The sequence below is a fragment of the Megalopta genalis genome, chromosome 2 (assembly GCF_051020955.1).
Source record: "Megalopta genalis isolate 19385.01 chromosome 2, iyMegGena1_principal, whole genome shotgun sequence".
Classification (NCBI taxonomy): domain Eukaryota; kingdom Metazoa; phylum Arthropoda; class Insecta; order Hymenoptera; family Halictidae; genus Megalopta; species Megalopta genalis.
Genome location: NC_135014.1, coordinates 27,978,288 through 27,994,021, shown reverse-complemented (window position 1 = coordinate 27,994,021; position 15,734 = coordinate 27,978,288). Strand labels below are relative to the sequence as shown.

The 15,734-nt window shown below is 47.2% G+C and overlaps 1 protein-coding gene across 1 annotated transcript in view; it reads right to left on the bottom strand.

The window, feature by feature from the left end:
- The window catches only part of fng (Fringe glycosyltransferase), a 127,224-nt gene that overhangs the window by 55,814 nt on the left and 55,676 nt on the right, over positions 1 to 15,734 (bottom strand). The window contains exon 5 of the mRNA XM_033486899.2: positions 11,805 to 11,964. Coding sequence (XP_033342790.1) covers positions 11,805 to 11,964 — 160 coding nt within the window. The remainder of the gene's footprint in view (positions 1 to 11,804; positions 11,965 to 15,734) is intronic.

Genomic DNA, 15,734 nt, shown 5'->3' with positions numbered 1-15,734 from the left:
TCGTTCCACGAGGCTCGTACTCGCTCGAACCCGCTCGCACCCGGTCGCAAGCACCCCACCTTTATTATTACGAGTACGACTACCAGTCGAGCGGCGGCGTAGTGCGCGCCGCGTGCTGCACGTGTTCCTAAGGCCGTGGATGAACGACGCGAGGAGATATCGGAGCTTATTTGCGCCGAGCGGAGCGGAGCGGAGCGGAGCGGAGCCGAACCGAGCCGAGCGAAGCCGCGCCGCCGTGCTTGGTCGAGCTTTCGGCGTCGTTTCGCGTTAATTGCCGTCCAACCGAGAGGAGACGAGATATCGTGCCCGGACTTTATGGTCGGCTAGATCGCACTGTTATCGCGGAAATTCTAATATAAACCTTATTACCCTCGCGTGCGCCACGACAACTCGATCGATACTCTCGCCGGTCGTGCCAGTAACCGGAGCGGGCGCACACGTGGTAATCCACTTTTGCGAGCGACTAGAACCTCGAATCACGATCGCGACGAGCAATTTCAATAATCGTTCCCGGTATATATCGCCCCCCCCCCCTACATCCCTTCGAAGAGGACGATTTCTTCTCGTCCTTCTTAATTTAATCGCGGTGGAAAACACTTCGCGGAACACCGTATCGAGCTCCTCCCGGATTCAACCGGAATTTAATGCGTCCCCCGTAGGGCGTGTTTTTAGAGGTGTTATTATCCATATCGCTGGAGAATCGTCGGTTCTGCACGCGGATTACCCGCGTCCCGGCCCGGCGAGATGCCGAACGAACGGCTGAGAGAGCCGAACGCGAGCTGAACGCGAGCCACGGAATTATTCCAGTGCATTAGCTGCGAGCGAGTTTATTGCACTCGGGTAACGACCCGGCCAACGGCGAATAATTACGTTCCTATATTTCTTTCCGCGGCTCGGTCTCTCTCTCTATGCATTCTATTGTTGCAGTCTCATTTTCTTGTTATGGCCCGGCGATGCTTTTTACCGGCCGCTTTCCGCGCATAGATGTCTGTAATTTCGCCGGACTGCGCGCGGACTACGGGGCTCCGAGTCGAATTACACCGGGAACTGTTCGAACTGTACGCGGAACGTAAACCCCGGTCTCCCCCGTAAGTTCCGAGTAGCTCTCTCCGCAGCTTAAACCTAATCGCGTCGTATTTTAGATCGTCGTACTTCCTCCCGAGCCGAGGCAGACGGCCCATTTTGACGCTTTAAGCCTTGAACGGTGCTTAATTGCGACGAGCAGCAATTGCCGTGTTCGCGAAACGGGGGAATTGGTGTTTCAGAATGGTTTAGGGGTGGAAGCCGAATTTCGGACGACCTCGATACTCGCGAGACTTCAATTTTCGGGGCTAACGGTCTTTAACATCCCCTATTTGATGCGATCTTAGATACCGGTGTTCGTAATTTCTAATACGTCTTTCGTGAATGTTCGACGCGGCTGATTTTCAACGCCCTCGATTTTAACGCCACGAATTTTCTACGCGCCGAATTTTCTATGCTCCGAATTTTAATGCCCCGAATTTTAATGCTTCGAATTTTAATGCCCCGAATTTCAGCGCGCCGAATTTCAACGCGCCGAATTTCAACGCGCCGAATTTCAACGCGCCGAATTTCAACGCGCCGAATTTTCTACGCTCCGAATTTTAATGCTCCGAATTTCAATGCCCCGAATTTCAACGCGCCGAATTTCAACGCGCCGAATTTTAACGCGCCGAATTTTCTACGCTCCGAATTTTAATGCTCCAAATTTCAACGCCCTGAATTTCGACGCCCCGAATTTCAACGCGCCGAATTTCAACCCCTCGAATTTCAACTACTCGAATTTCAACGCCCCGAATCTCAACGCCTCGAATTTCGACGCCCCAAATTTTCTACGCCCCCTATCCTTGAGCGCCCCGAAATTCCAACGTCCCCAAATTTAACGCACTCAATTTCCACTGCTCGAACACCACCCCCAATTTTCAATATCCCAAAATTCCAACATCCCTAATCTTCAACATCACAAAAATCCAACACCCCCGAACTTTAACCTCGACATTCCCGATTTAAAGCGTCTCCGACTTTCAACCCTCCGTATTCGAAACGTCGAAAATTCGGACGCGGCCACTCGTGTTTCAACGCCCACAATCGCGTCCGCCGGAATCGCGAACACCCCCGAGCCGGTTCTTGCAAACTTATAAATTCCCCCTCGACAAATAATCAATACTCAGCGTTTAATATCTCTTGCTCTTATGCAAATGACGTTCCGGGCCGGGACCAGCATCATCATCCGTTCGTCCCCTCGAGAGCCCGTTTATTCAAATCCGGACGGTTCCGCGCACGAAATCGACTGGCCGAAACATGTCTTCCGATTAATTATACGTTTCTGCGATTCATATTTATTCAAGAAGCCCCCGGGAGCCTTGATTTATGCGCGTCTACGCGCAGTTTCCGCGGCCCGCGCCGTGTCATTAACAAACTATCCCCCGCAGCGTCTGGCCGTAGGATCGATTGTCTCTCGTTCGCTGACAGGATTTTTCGCGAGATTTCAACGGCGAACGAACGGACACGAACGAACGAACGAACAACGCCTTTCACCGGATCCGATCGAGCGCGCGCGCGTTCCAGCAGCCGGCGAGGCCGCGCGCGAGAGAATGCAAATCGACGACGCGCGGAAACTAATTATCCTGTTCGACGCAACGGAATAGCAAAAACCAGAAAGAGCAAAAACCATCCATCCAGTTTTCCGTCGTGATTGCACGTGCGCTGTTCACCCTAGACCCGAGCACGCAGAGCACACACGGTGCGCAGAGAGAGAAAAAGGGAGAGCTCTGTCGTAATCATCGATCTCGATCTAGGAGCGCTGATCGAACGGGGCCCGGGCACTCCGGGCCGACAATGCAACAGGCACGAAGAATTCCGCTCGGCAAAAGTGTGGAGCAACGGATATATACGCCCTGCTAACTTTAATCTCCGTCCGGTAACAAAAGTCCCAGTAATTGCGGGCGCTCTGCGATCCGCCGGCGATCGCCAGAGAGACAGAGAGAGAGAGAGAGACTAATTATCCGGTCACCATTGACATGTGGGCTCGGAAAACAGCGGAGCGCCGGTTCAGCAAATATCGTGCGTTAAATGAATCGGAGCTCGCCGGAGAAATGTCTTTATTCTGCTCGTGCCACGGCGGGGCCCGTTAACCGCCGGGACGAATTAACTCGTCACGTGGTTCCCCCGCTTAAAGGCGCGCCGATATCTTCTGCTCGAATCGGCCGCGAAAATCTTCGATTCGATTGTTGCTTAATTTTCGTTAAATCGTCGAGACAGAGCCTGGCGAGATTCGCTCGTTCGATCGACTGCCAATAGTATTCAAGAAAAAATAACGAGTATTGTAATTGTCTTTCTAATTGACACTGAAATTGTCCACAAAAATGCAGCACGTTTTTATAGTTGTTGACAATTCGTAACTATAAAAACAAACCGCAAGGCTCTCCTCTTCCAAAATTGTCCAGTTTTATGGACAATCCGAGCGTCAGTTAGGGAGACATTACTGTAATTTGAGCGTCAATTAGGGAGACATTATTACTGTGAAACAGTTCCTTTTAGTCCTCGATGCACAATGTCTCCCAAACCGACGCTCAGATTCTGCAGAAAAATGTAGAATTTGGGAAGAGAAGATACGATTGTCACGAGCCTTGCAGCTCGTTTTCATAGTCGTTAACAATTCGTAACTACAAAAATGAACCGTAAGGATCGTATAATCTCGTATCTTCTCCTCCTGAATCGTCCATTTCTATGGCCGATCCTTAGATTGTCAATTAAAGAGATATTACTGTATTCAACAAAAAATAGTAAAACAGTTCCTTTTAATCTTCGATGCACAATATCTCCCTAACCGACGCTCAGATTCTGCAGAAAAATGTAGAGTTTGGGAAGAGAAGATGCGATTGTCACGAGCCTCGCAGCTCGTTTTCATAGTCGTTAACAATTCGTAACTACAAAAATGAACCGCAAGGATCGTATAATCTCGTATCTTCTCCTCCTGAATCGTCCATTTCTATGGACGATCCTTAGATTGTCAATTAGAGAGACATTACTGTATTCAACAAAAAATAGTAAAACAGTTCCTTTTAATCTTCGATGCACAATATCTCCCAAACCGACGCTCAGATTCTGCAGAAAAATGTAGAATTTGGGAAGAGAAGATGCGATTGTCACGAGCCTCGCAGCTCGTTTTCATAGTCGTTAACAATTCGTAACTACAAAAATGAACCGCAAGGATCGTCCGATTTCGTATCTCCTCCTCCTGAATCGTCCATGTTTATGGCCGATCCTCGGATCGTCAATTAGAGAGACATTACTGGTAATTCGCGATTCCGTTCGCCGCGCATTTTCTCCGCGATCTCCGCAGACCGCTTCATAAAAAAAACCCTTTACATCGGTGATGCAGTCGCTGAACGATTTCCGAAAGATCGTTTAGCGATCTAGAAAAATGGCAGGACGGGTGAAAGGTGGATTCGCAGCGATTCACCGCGGTCGTATCTGCGGGAATATGTTCGCCGTGGTTCGCCGTGGTATCCGTCGACCCCCCATGGGTGTGGTACCATCGTCCAGCCGAGATTATGGTCTCGGTATGGTGGACGTTGCTCTCCCCGGGGGCCCTCGCGTACTCGTATATTATATTTGCCCGAGAAATACGTCTCCCTCTCGCACACTCTTTTGCTTCCTCTTGTACTTCCTCGTTCACGTTCTCTCGGTCCAACGTGCTTCTCTCTTTGCCCCCTTCCTCCTCTCTTCGTCCCTCTCGCTCTTTCTCTATCCGTTCTCCACGGATTCCTCGGCTGTCCTATTTGTTCCCCGAGCTCCTCGGTCCCGGTGCACTATTCGCGGACCTGCAGGCACCGCACGTGCATCATTCGAGCGGCTCTCTCTCTCGCTCTCTCTTCCTCTCTCTCCCGCTCTCTCACGCTCTCGCTTTCTCGCTCTCTTGCTCTCTTGCTCTCTCGCTCTCTTGCTCTCTTGCTCTCTCGCCCTTTCTCTCCCTCCCTCTCTTTCTCTCTCTTTCTCTCGCTCTCTCGCTCTTTCTCTCTCTTTCTCTCTCCAGCTCAGCCCTCGGCATCGATTGAATGGCCACGAGGGTGGAGAGATCCTTTTAGCTGCCTGCCGAGGCTGGCCTGCCAACAGAAAACGACCGTTCTTCTCGTTTTTACCGCGCTCGCCTACCTGTTAACGCGGCAATCTATCTGATAAATGACAACCGTCCGGGACGGCAGATGATTTTTACTTTTGTTCCGGCGAAAAGAGCAATTTTCGGCAGTTAATCGAGCCAAATATAGATGTTCTGTCATAGAGAATTTACAGCCTTTCGTCGGCGTTGTTTTTGGCCGAATTTAATGGGACACGCGTTGCGCTTTATATTACGATGAACGATGGCGACGCGTACACGAAGGGTGCCGGAGTGGGTTACTGTGGGCCGACCGATCGCCTGTGACTTTGCTCTGTTTTCGAGCACGATTAACACTTCGTATCCATCGATTAAGTATTATATTTTGCTCCTGTTAAGAAAGATAGACGAAATAAGAGAATTTCAGAATTAGACAATTGTCTCAAATCATTATTTCAATCGACTGTAATTTCAGAATTAGACAATTGTATTAAATAATTATTTCAATCGACTGTAATTTCAGAATTAGACAATTGTATTAAATAATTATTTCAATCGACTGTAATTTCAGAATTAGATAATTGTTTCAAATAATTATTTCAATCGACTCTGATTTCAGGATTAGATAATTGTTTCAAATAATTATTTCAATCGACTCTGATTTCAGAATTAGATAATTCTTTCAAATATAACGGGATAATTAGATAAAAAAATAAATAAATAAAATAACGGGTTACCCGCGATGATATTACAAATATTTCTGTTTCAACAGTGATCACGGAGACGGAAATAATCGTGAAATAAAATCATTTTTACCTGTACACCCGCATAGGGTGTACAGTGATTCCTCCCTGATTCGCGCTCAGATTGCGCCCAAAAATTGCCAAAGCAATCTAGGAAGAGCCCTTTTGTTCGAAAGGGCTCCCAAATAAATAGTCCATTTCTGTGCGCAACCAGAGCGCGAATTAGGGAGAAATTAGGGAGAAATTACTGCGTGCGCGCGGCGTCAACACGAATAACACGTCCAATTAGCGAAGCGGACGTAAACCGTGAAAGGGACAAGATCGCAAATTTTTGCAAAGGAAAAAGTTGCTTCGAATGACCTCGGGAATCCCTCATTTCCCGAAGGCACCATTATTACACACTCGAGTAGTATAATACATTCAGTGATTCAAAATATCCCCGATTTTCAAGGATCTTATTTTTCAACGCCACCAATTTACTGGCGTCAAAACACCGGCCAATTCTCATCGATCTCGATTTGCTCAAAAATCGCTTCTTGCTCCTAGATACAATCTGCACGTTGACACGAGTAACACGTTGACACAATTAGCGAAGCGAACGTTACCATGAAAGGGACAAGATCGCCGCGGCAACGCGGAGAAATTCCGAGGTCAAAGGTGCAGCAAAATTAACGGTGAGCGAGCGATTGTAAGAAAAAAAAGAAACCTTTCGCGACAGAATGCGTTCGACATATCGGCGGCGCGCTCGCTCGCTCGCGCGCATATCGTCGGTGTTCGTAGAACGGCCGTGTGTTACGTAAGCTTGCGCAAGGGGATCTAGACGCCGTGCCACGAGAGAGAGAGAGAGAGAGAGAGAGAGAGAGAGAGAGAGAGAGAGAGAGAGAGAGAGAGAGAGAGAGAGTACACCGCAGGTTTTCGCGGTTTTATTCTGGTTTTATTGGGAGCGGATTCGGCGCGCGGGGCCGTTTCGAGTGAATGGACATTGTTCGGCGGACACGGGCCGCATAAAGGGAGGGTCTCGACTCGGTGCTCGATGTTTTTCAGCCCTCCTCGAGGTCTCCTCTTCATTCAGGCTTCTTACGATCCGGTCGGACCAGTATCGCTCCTCCAGGGCCCCTCCCCCCTCCCTCGAAAGTCGATCGGGGCCCGGCTCCGAACCAGACTATCGATAACGCGCTCGGTAACCCATTTAGGCCCTTGCCGGCTCGCGCCGCGATTTCAGGCCCCCTTCGGAATGTTTTGTTTGCGAAACATCGACGCGCCGGCGAACCGGAGGCTGCGCGATTTTATTCGGAAAATTGTGGGACTCACGGTAATATCCGGCTAAAAATAGGCATTCGATTTTCCGAGACGATCGGTAGGCACGGTGTTCGGATAATAGAGAATCAGACTTCCGAAAAGCTCTAAATATACTCCACTGTATCTGGTATTGAACTTTGTACCAGCTAATGCTTTTTTCGCCGGATTATGTGCGCTTCGTTTGCATGATTTAACCCTTTGCCCTCGAAGCTATTTTAAATGCGAATGTAAAATAATTTCTCTGACTTATAATATTTTTATTTTATACAACGAAGTGCATTTTATGCATATGACATCGACTCTTGCGACTCGCACAATAGTTAAATGTTAAGTTTGTTAATATAAAAATTATCTGAGAACGTGATGCAACAAATTTTAATGGTGCCTCGGAGTCGCCACTCGAGTGCAAAGGGTTGAAAGAGTTTAATAGTAAGGGTCTCTCGTAGATGATAAAATAATAATAGTGACGAAATAATAACAGTAATAAAATGACAGCAATGAAATAATAATAAAATAATAATACCAACGAAACAATAATAATGACGACAGATCTTGGATCGTCGTTACCTTGGAACCGATCGTTAAACGTGATGGACGGATAACTGAAAATCGGCGGAGTTGAATAATTTTCCTACCTGCGAAACGGTGTAATCGTAACGATTTTATGTTCGGATAATCGAAGTTTTACCGTAGTTATTCGAATCGGTGAAGTTGCGATGGGAGACTGACAGTATAAAATTTTGGGAATAACTGGCGGGATTCGTTCGACCGCAACGGCCGTAGTAAAATGTAAGCTCTCCCGGTGGATATTGGAGACGGGAATGTTATGGGAAGCGTGCGGCAGGAATTTCGAGAAGATCCTGATAGTTTTAGAGGACACAATTTCCCGGTGATTGCTGAAGGATCAGTGGCGCGTAAGGTCAAGCCTCATCTCGGCCGTATCCGCGGCGAAATACTCTCGCGGCATTAAACAAATCCGAGCTAACCTAGACCGTAATAATGGTCGGACGAATCTCATTCCACGCAAATGTTCCCATTTCGCGATATTCGCTTGCATTCCGACGGAAATCACGGCCACTTTCTGGCGAAATTCATTAGACCGGCTGCTCCATTTCCCACTTGCCTGCCGATTACTCGCGGAACCAACGCGTTTCGTACGTGTTACACGGGCCCGCGGGATTATAGACGATAAGTTTCAATTGTGTATCGAAATTTATGCGATGGGAGAGACTCTTCGAGATCCGCGACGTCCAACGTCCGCGAACTCAAAATCCTTGGAGTTCCAAAATCGAGTTTCTAAATCGAGTTCTGTAAAGAGTTCTAATGTTCACGAGTTTCAATGTTCAAGAGTTCTAATATTCACGAGTTCCAATATTCACGAATTTAAATATTGAAGAGTTCCAATATTCAAGAGTTCCAATATTCACGAGTTCCAATGTTCAAGAGTTCTAATATTCGCGAATTTAAATATTCAAGAGTTTTAATATTCACGAATTTAAATATTCACGAGTTCTAATATTCACGAATTTAAATATTCAAGAGTTCCAATATTCACGAGTTCCAATATTCAAGAATTCTAATATTCGCGAATTTAAATATTCACGAATTTAAATATTCGCGAATTTAAATATTCACGAATTTAAATATTCACGAGTTCTAATATTCATGAATTTAAATATTCAAGAGTTCCAATATTCAGGAATTCCAATATTCACGAGTTCCAATATTCAAGAGTTCTAATATTCGCGAATTTAAATATTCACGAGTTCTAATATTCATGAATTTAAATATTCAAGAGTTCCAATATTCAGAAGTTCCAATATTCAAGAGTTCCAATATTCAAGAGTTCTAATATTCACGAATTTAAATATTCAGGAGTTCCAATATCCACGAATTCTAGTATTCCCGAATTTAAATATTCAAGAATCCTAATATCCACGAATTTAAATATTCAAGAGTCCCAATACTCCCAAGTTCCACTACTCGCAATTTCCAACACGCATCGCATCTGCAACCACTCCAAGTATCCCCACCGTTCCCAAGTTGAATCACCTTCGAGTGCGAACATTAAAAAATTCCGAATCCTTTGGATTCCACAACTTCGGAATCCTTCTACACTCGATCTCCCCGAGAATTGTCAGGAAGCGTAAACAGCTGCACGCGAGCGGACAAGGGCCGAAACGTTAATGTCTAGAGCCCTGTACACACGGTAGGAAAGAAGCTCGTGCGAAGGACCTTTCCAAAGGCCTCTAGGAAGCGACCCTGAGCATGAACAGCCAATCATCTGCGACCGTAGCGTCGATGACGCGACGCTTCGCATACATTTCCCGTCGGATCTCAGGAAACCGAGTGCGGTGCCAATGATCTCTCCCATTTGGAAATCCCGGCACCCCTAACCAGAAGAAGAAAGCCAATGGCGGCAGGTCGAAGCTCCGCTGCGCCTAATCCCTGTTATTGGCAGTAATCCGATTTGGGGGACCGGTGCAGGTTCGAGCCGAGGTCGGAATCAAGTCATCGAAATATTTCGGGGCTCTCTAGGACGCGTGTCGCGGAAGAAGGAAGCGCGGGAGGACGACGCGTTCGAGGGATTCTTTGTGGCACCGACAGGGGCGGATGGATCAGAGCCGCCATTAATTTGTCTAAGCGGATGATAAATGCTCCGGGGAATTTTTTCGAGGGTACGAACCCGCGGCGCGCGGCCCCTCCGCCTGGAAGCCCGCGCGCCGTCCGACAACGGTGATCCTTTTATTTCTCATCTTCCGTTCCACCTCTCCTCGTTTCTCCGTCTCCCTTTCTCTCGCCGTCTCTTCCTCTCCCCCCTCTCTCCCCTCTCGCCAACGTGTTCGATTCTTTTTTTCGTTGCGAAGGAAAAAGGATTAATGGGCTTATAGCATGACACTGTCGGCCGATAAGATCGCGGGGCCCGTTTTACCTGTCGGCTGCCGGCCCCTTCTCCGGGGCCCCGATCATATCACGGAAATCCAAATCGCGTCGTGTATCTCGTAAGTCCGCTGGTAAGACAGGCCTTTTATCGATTTTTGATCAAGCTGCCTCGACTTTGTACATCTGACAGGCCGGGGTCCCGGGCCCCCGCGGGCCCCTCCTTTCTCCGCGGGAACTATAGCGACACGGCCGCGGTGTCGTTCGCTTCGTGGTAATTTCGGTTACGCGGTGAACGCGACGATCTCGAAAACGGGATCCGGAGACTCGTAATTATCCTGTTCCACTTCGAAGGACGCGGTAAGCGGCTTTCAGTTTCGACAGATAAAACGATAGCCAAACGATCTCCCCGATTACGATCGGGACGAAGTCCTGTCCAAACACTCTATACACCGTATCTCGACGGCGCGGAATTCTTCTGACGAACGTTGTGCTCGAAAAGTGGTTTAAAAGTTGTCTTCTCGTTGTACTCAGATTTCCTCGAAAAATACGGAACGCCGAATTTTGCAGTCGTTTTATACTGTTTCGCGGAATTTATACCGTATTGCACTTGTGGATGTTTATCTTGGAAATCAGCTGTCCGATTGGGTTGAATCTTCGTTCTGATTTAGAAGGTCCGAATTTTGTTATTTGAAACTTCCAAGCCCTTCAATTAATTTACAATACATATTGTATTTAGGAAAAATATCTGTGTTGAGGTAATTTATTTTTATTTGACTTGTCTTATTTATTTTATTTATTATTTAAAATTTCTATTATTTTAAATAATATTCTATTGTTTATTCTATTATTCTACTATTTATTCTATTATTCTATTATTTATTCTATTATTCTATTATTTATTCTATTATTCTATTATTTATTATATTATTCATTCTATTATTCTATTATTTATTCTATTATTTGTTCTATTATTCATTCTATTATTCTATTATTTATTCTATTATTCATTCTATTATTCATTCTATTATTCTATTACTTATTCTATTATTTTAAATTAAATAAACCAATGTATATACAAAAATAAAATAAATAAAACAAGTAAAATAAAAATAAATAAATAAGCGAGCAATGGACTCTTTGTTATTCAGCGCGCGCGTCCACCGTCTGCTCACAAAAATATCTTGAAATTTCCGAGCCCCCTTTGTCCCCCCTCCAGACGCCGCCGCAGCAGCTATGCAAATGACGAAAATAAAATTGTCCACGACGAGTTTTAAACAACAAAGCGCCGAAGCCGCAGATTGCATTAGCTCGCAGGAGTTGGCGAAAGAGTTTCGAAAAAGAAGAAAAAATATGCTCGTCAGGGGGAACGCCGGGTAACTTCGTTAACGCGGCGTCGCCGCCGCGACTCGGAAGGGTCGCCGCAGCCCTTATCAGTTCCAGGCTGCGAGTTTTCTTTTTTCTAATCGAAAAAAGGCGGACTACGTTATCAGAAATCCTCGTTCACTAAATTAATACCGATCGCATCTTATTTTATTTCAAACGAAACCAAAGACCGCAGTAATCGGAGCATTCCAGTCTGTCCACGACCCGTCGATCTCGAAACGCGTGGATCGATCCGCGAGTCGTATCTGGGTGAACAGGCCCCGGAATCGATCCTTGGAAACGAGCGCTTAAGGCGGTCCGTCGTTTCGGGAAACGGCAAAAAGACGCGGAACAGGTTCCGGAGCAAAGGGTGCCACCGGCTCTGTTCGCAAACTCACCGGTCTCTTGGAGGGTTCCGGGCCCTGTCTGATGATCTCCAAGGGCACCGGTATCGACGGCCTGCCCAGGTACCAGTCCTCCCGTGGATTGTAGTTGTCCAGGAGCTTCAGCAGGCGTGGCACGTTCACGTAATTATCGTCGTCGAAGTGGCAGAACCATCTGAAAAGCAGCAGGACAGGCCCGATTTAAATCCTCGTTGCTGAACGACACGCCACCGCTTGTAAAAACATCTTGTCCCGCGATCCGGCCATTAACCGGACCAATTATCGTTCGGACCACGGTGCCAGACACTTTCCGCTCTCGGAAATTCCCGTGCAAAATTTCCGCGAAACACTTCTGCCCGTATAATTTCGAAGTCGGCCGTCGTGATCGCGGCGGAATGCGCGGAATTGAATTGCAAATTATAACGCGTTTAAGATCGAACGAGATTTAAAGATGGCGGAGACAATTGAATGACTGGAAAGTTCGAGATTCCGGGCACAGTTTACTAGAGACTGGAGCAATTCCGGTGATCAGGATTATAAGAGATGGGGGTGCAGTAATTTCTCCCGGAAATGCCGAATTTCGGGTTTCCGTGTATTCCTCAGGTTATTCGAAGTAACTTTTTCCTCAGCGAAATTGCAATCCGCGGCTTCGTTCACGAATTATTCGCGAAAAACAGTGACCAATGGCAGGCGAGATCAGCCGGCGCGAGGCGGCCGAGCCAATCGGCGGGGCTGGGCTTCGCGCGCTCGTTGACTGGGCCGCCCCGCGTCGGCCGAGCCGGCTACACATTGGTCAGTGTTTTTCGTTAATAACTCGTGAACGGTGCGTCGGAGAAAATCCTTGTAAAGGAAAAATTTGCTTCGAATCATCTCAGGAATCCCTCATTTCCCGGAGGTACCGTTATTACACACTCGAGTAGTACACTCAGTAAAGTGTCCCCGATTTTCAAGGATCTTATTTTTCAACGCCATCAATTTACAATTTTCCCTCCACGTTGCAACGTGCTCGATCGACAACACTGGCAAATTCTCATCGATCTCGATTCGCTCGAAAACCTCCAGCTCCTAGATACAATCTGCAGAAAATTCAAGCGATTGCAGCAGCGATGCCAGCGATACCAGCGGTCAGAGAAGAGTTCGGCCCGTAAAAATGAGGATAGCATCGTCGTCGATAAAGCGCCGACAACGGCCGATAATTGCTCGGTTATGCGATATAGGCGGATAAGGCATAGGTCGTCCGATCTAATCGGGCTGGGGCGTTGGAAAACGGCGGGCTCTTATCGGATCGTGGTGTAGCGACAACGAAACGCAATCGCGAAGGCGTTTCCCGGAACGGCTAGCGCGTTCGCGAGTCGTGACAGAGGGCGCGAAACGGCGTTCGCCGAGCGGTACACGCGAAATAAAATCTCCCTAACGAACGGTTCCGGTGCGCCATTAGCGCTACCGGGTGGCCGCGGACGTTCGATACGTGCCCGACAAGGGCCGGCATCGTTAATACACCTGAATTCCAGCTTTAATGGCGTAGCCGGGTACACCGGAGAGCTGAAACGACGTCTCGGTCCGCTTCATACGCGAGCGCCGGATCGTATCTTCCGCGTGAACCGGAACGATGCAGCCGGAGAAGCGTAGCGCGACAACGTTCCACGGCTATGCGAACCGTGCACCACCCGTCTGCCAGCTGCGGCTGACCGATTTTTATCGAATCGGCCGCCGCTCGATGGGAATTTATGCGCCGTTTTCCTCGCCGCTCCATGGAAAATCGCCGCGAAATGATTTTCCACTTAAAAGATAGCCGCGAGATTTACCGACGCGCTCTCTGAACCAGCTAATGGAAAATATCGATTCGAGGTTTCTTTTGAACCCCGTTCACCCTGTTTCAATGGGGACGCTGTAAACTTTGATTCGGGGCTGGCCGAGTTCGAAAATTTCTACGGGGATCCTAAATTTATTCGAAGCTATTCTTCTAAAAGTCGTGATATTTTTCTCTCGATCGTCCGACAGGATTTCTCCGTATTTTCAGATGGTTTGGAATCCTTTTCCGAATCAAATTGATCTTGTCTCGAAGCTGACGCTTCTAGCTTCGATTTAAACTATTTTGCATTGAAAAATACTCGCGGGAGTCAATATTAAAATCCATCTGAAAATGAGTCTCTGAAAGCCGAGTCGTTTCTCTCGGAATCGGTTGTCGGAGTTTTTCGATTCCCCGAAATAATTTGCCGATTATCTGGGGATCAACGTGGTCACATTCGAAACTGGACACTTCGGGCTTCAATTTAAGCCCGACAAAGTCGAGAAACTCCCGCGGGAATGCAACTTTACGTAGCTTCAAAGTGCACCTTTCAAGAATTGCGTCAAAAATTGGAATCGGTTGTCGGCGTTTTCCGATTCCCCGAAATAATTAGCAGATTATCTGGAGACCAACATGGTCACATTCGAAACTGGACACTTCGGGCTTTAATTTAAGCCCGATAAAGTCGAGAAAGTCCCACGGGAATGCAACTTTACGTAGCTTCGAAGTGCACCTTTCAAGAATCGCGTCAAAAATTGTCGCGGTCGATCGAACGTCGAATGACGCAAACGTTCAATATATCAGAACGTTTCATCAATCTTATGATCCTGAAGGAATGCAGCCGCATCGCAGAAACGCGAACCGCGGAAAAAGTCTCGGGAGAGCCTTTAATCCGCGCAGGGTACGTATTCAGGCCGAGCGAGAACCGGGACGCCATGAATCATTTATACGGCCCTGGACCCGGGGCGCCGTGGCTAATTTGAAATCTGCCGCGGCAGAAACTCTTTCCCCCGTGGAAAAGCCGAGGGAAACATCTTTCTGAATCGCGCGAGCCGCCCGGCTCGTTTCACCGGGGTCGCCGGCGAATCGGATTTATTAAGCGGCGTTTTTCGGAGCGGCGCGAGTCGGCCGCGTCTGTCGCTCGCGAAAAACCGAGGCCGCCTCGTGTAAAATCCGAGCACTCCTTGTACCTTCTCTGCAATCTGCATATATATTAGGAGGAACACAGGGCGCGCACCGTTCCACGGCAGAAAATAAAGGCGCGAAACTACCCCTTCCCCTTGCCCTTCCCCTGTGGCTTTATACCCGGCGCGAGATTGAGTGCCTTCTCCGACTCTCCGACCGGGGCTCTCTCGCTCCTCCCTCTCTATCGAGCTCTTAACGGGCGAATTAATGGCCTCGGGTACTCTAACAGGAATTGTGTATCGGTCGGTTATTATATTTCGCTGGATACGCCGCGCGGTCGCCCTGCTCCACGAATGCAACGCGAATGCAACGCGAATGCATTCGCAGACGCGAACGTCTTTTCCGATTCTGACGCTTTTAATTCCTCGCGCTGAAAAGATCTCGAACATGATCTAGGAAATAGAAATGTTGTACGCTTCATTTACATGAAAACAGAATTTTGCGAGTACAACAAATTCGCCCCAATTTTCCTTCGGCTTGCAAACAAAAATGAACGATCTCAGAAGAGGAGATACGATCGTTCGAGCCTCGCGGTCTATTTTTATAGTTTTTATTTGTTAATAATTATAGTTAAAAGTTCGTAATATAATTTAAAGAAACAGTTTTTATCATAATCGAAAGTTCTAGATTAAAAGTTCGTTAATAATGATAAAAACGAGGGCGCTAGGCTCGAATAATCTCTTCCCAAATTGTCCATCTTTGTTTACAAGCTGAAGAAAAATCAGGGAAGAAAGCTGAAGAAAAATCATTATTAATTACATAAAATTGTAACACACAGCACGATAGTGTTCAGAGAATTTGTAGCTTCGTTTCGACGACAGTTTCATCGTACGCGTTAAATGCGCGTTGAATGAAAGACGATACAAAATCAGGTCGAACAAAGACAAACAGAAAGGATTTGACCTGCGGTAAGAAGATCTTTTCTCGAAGGATCACGAATAGGTCGGCAGGGTTGGAGAGAGATTAAGCGA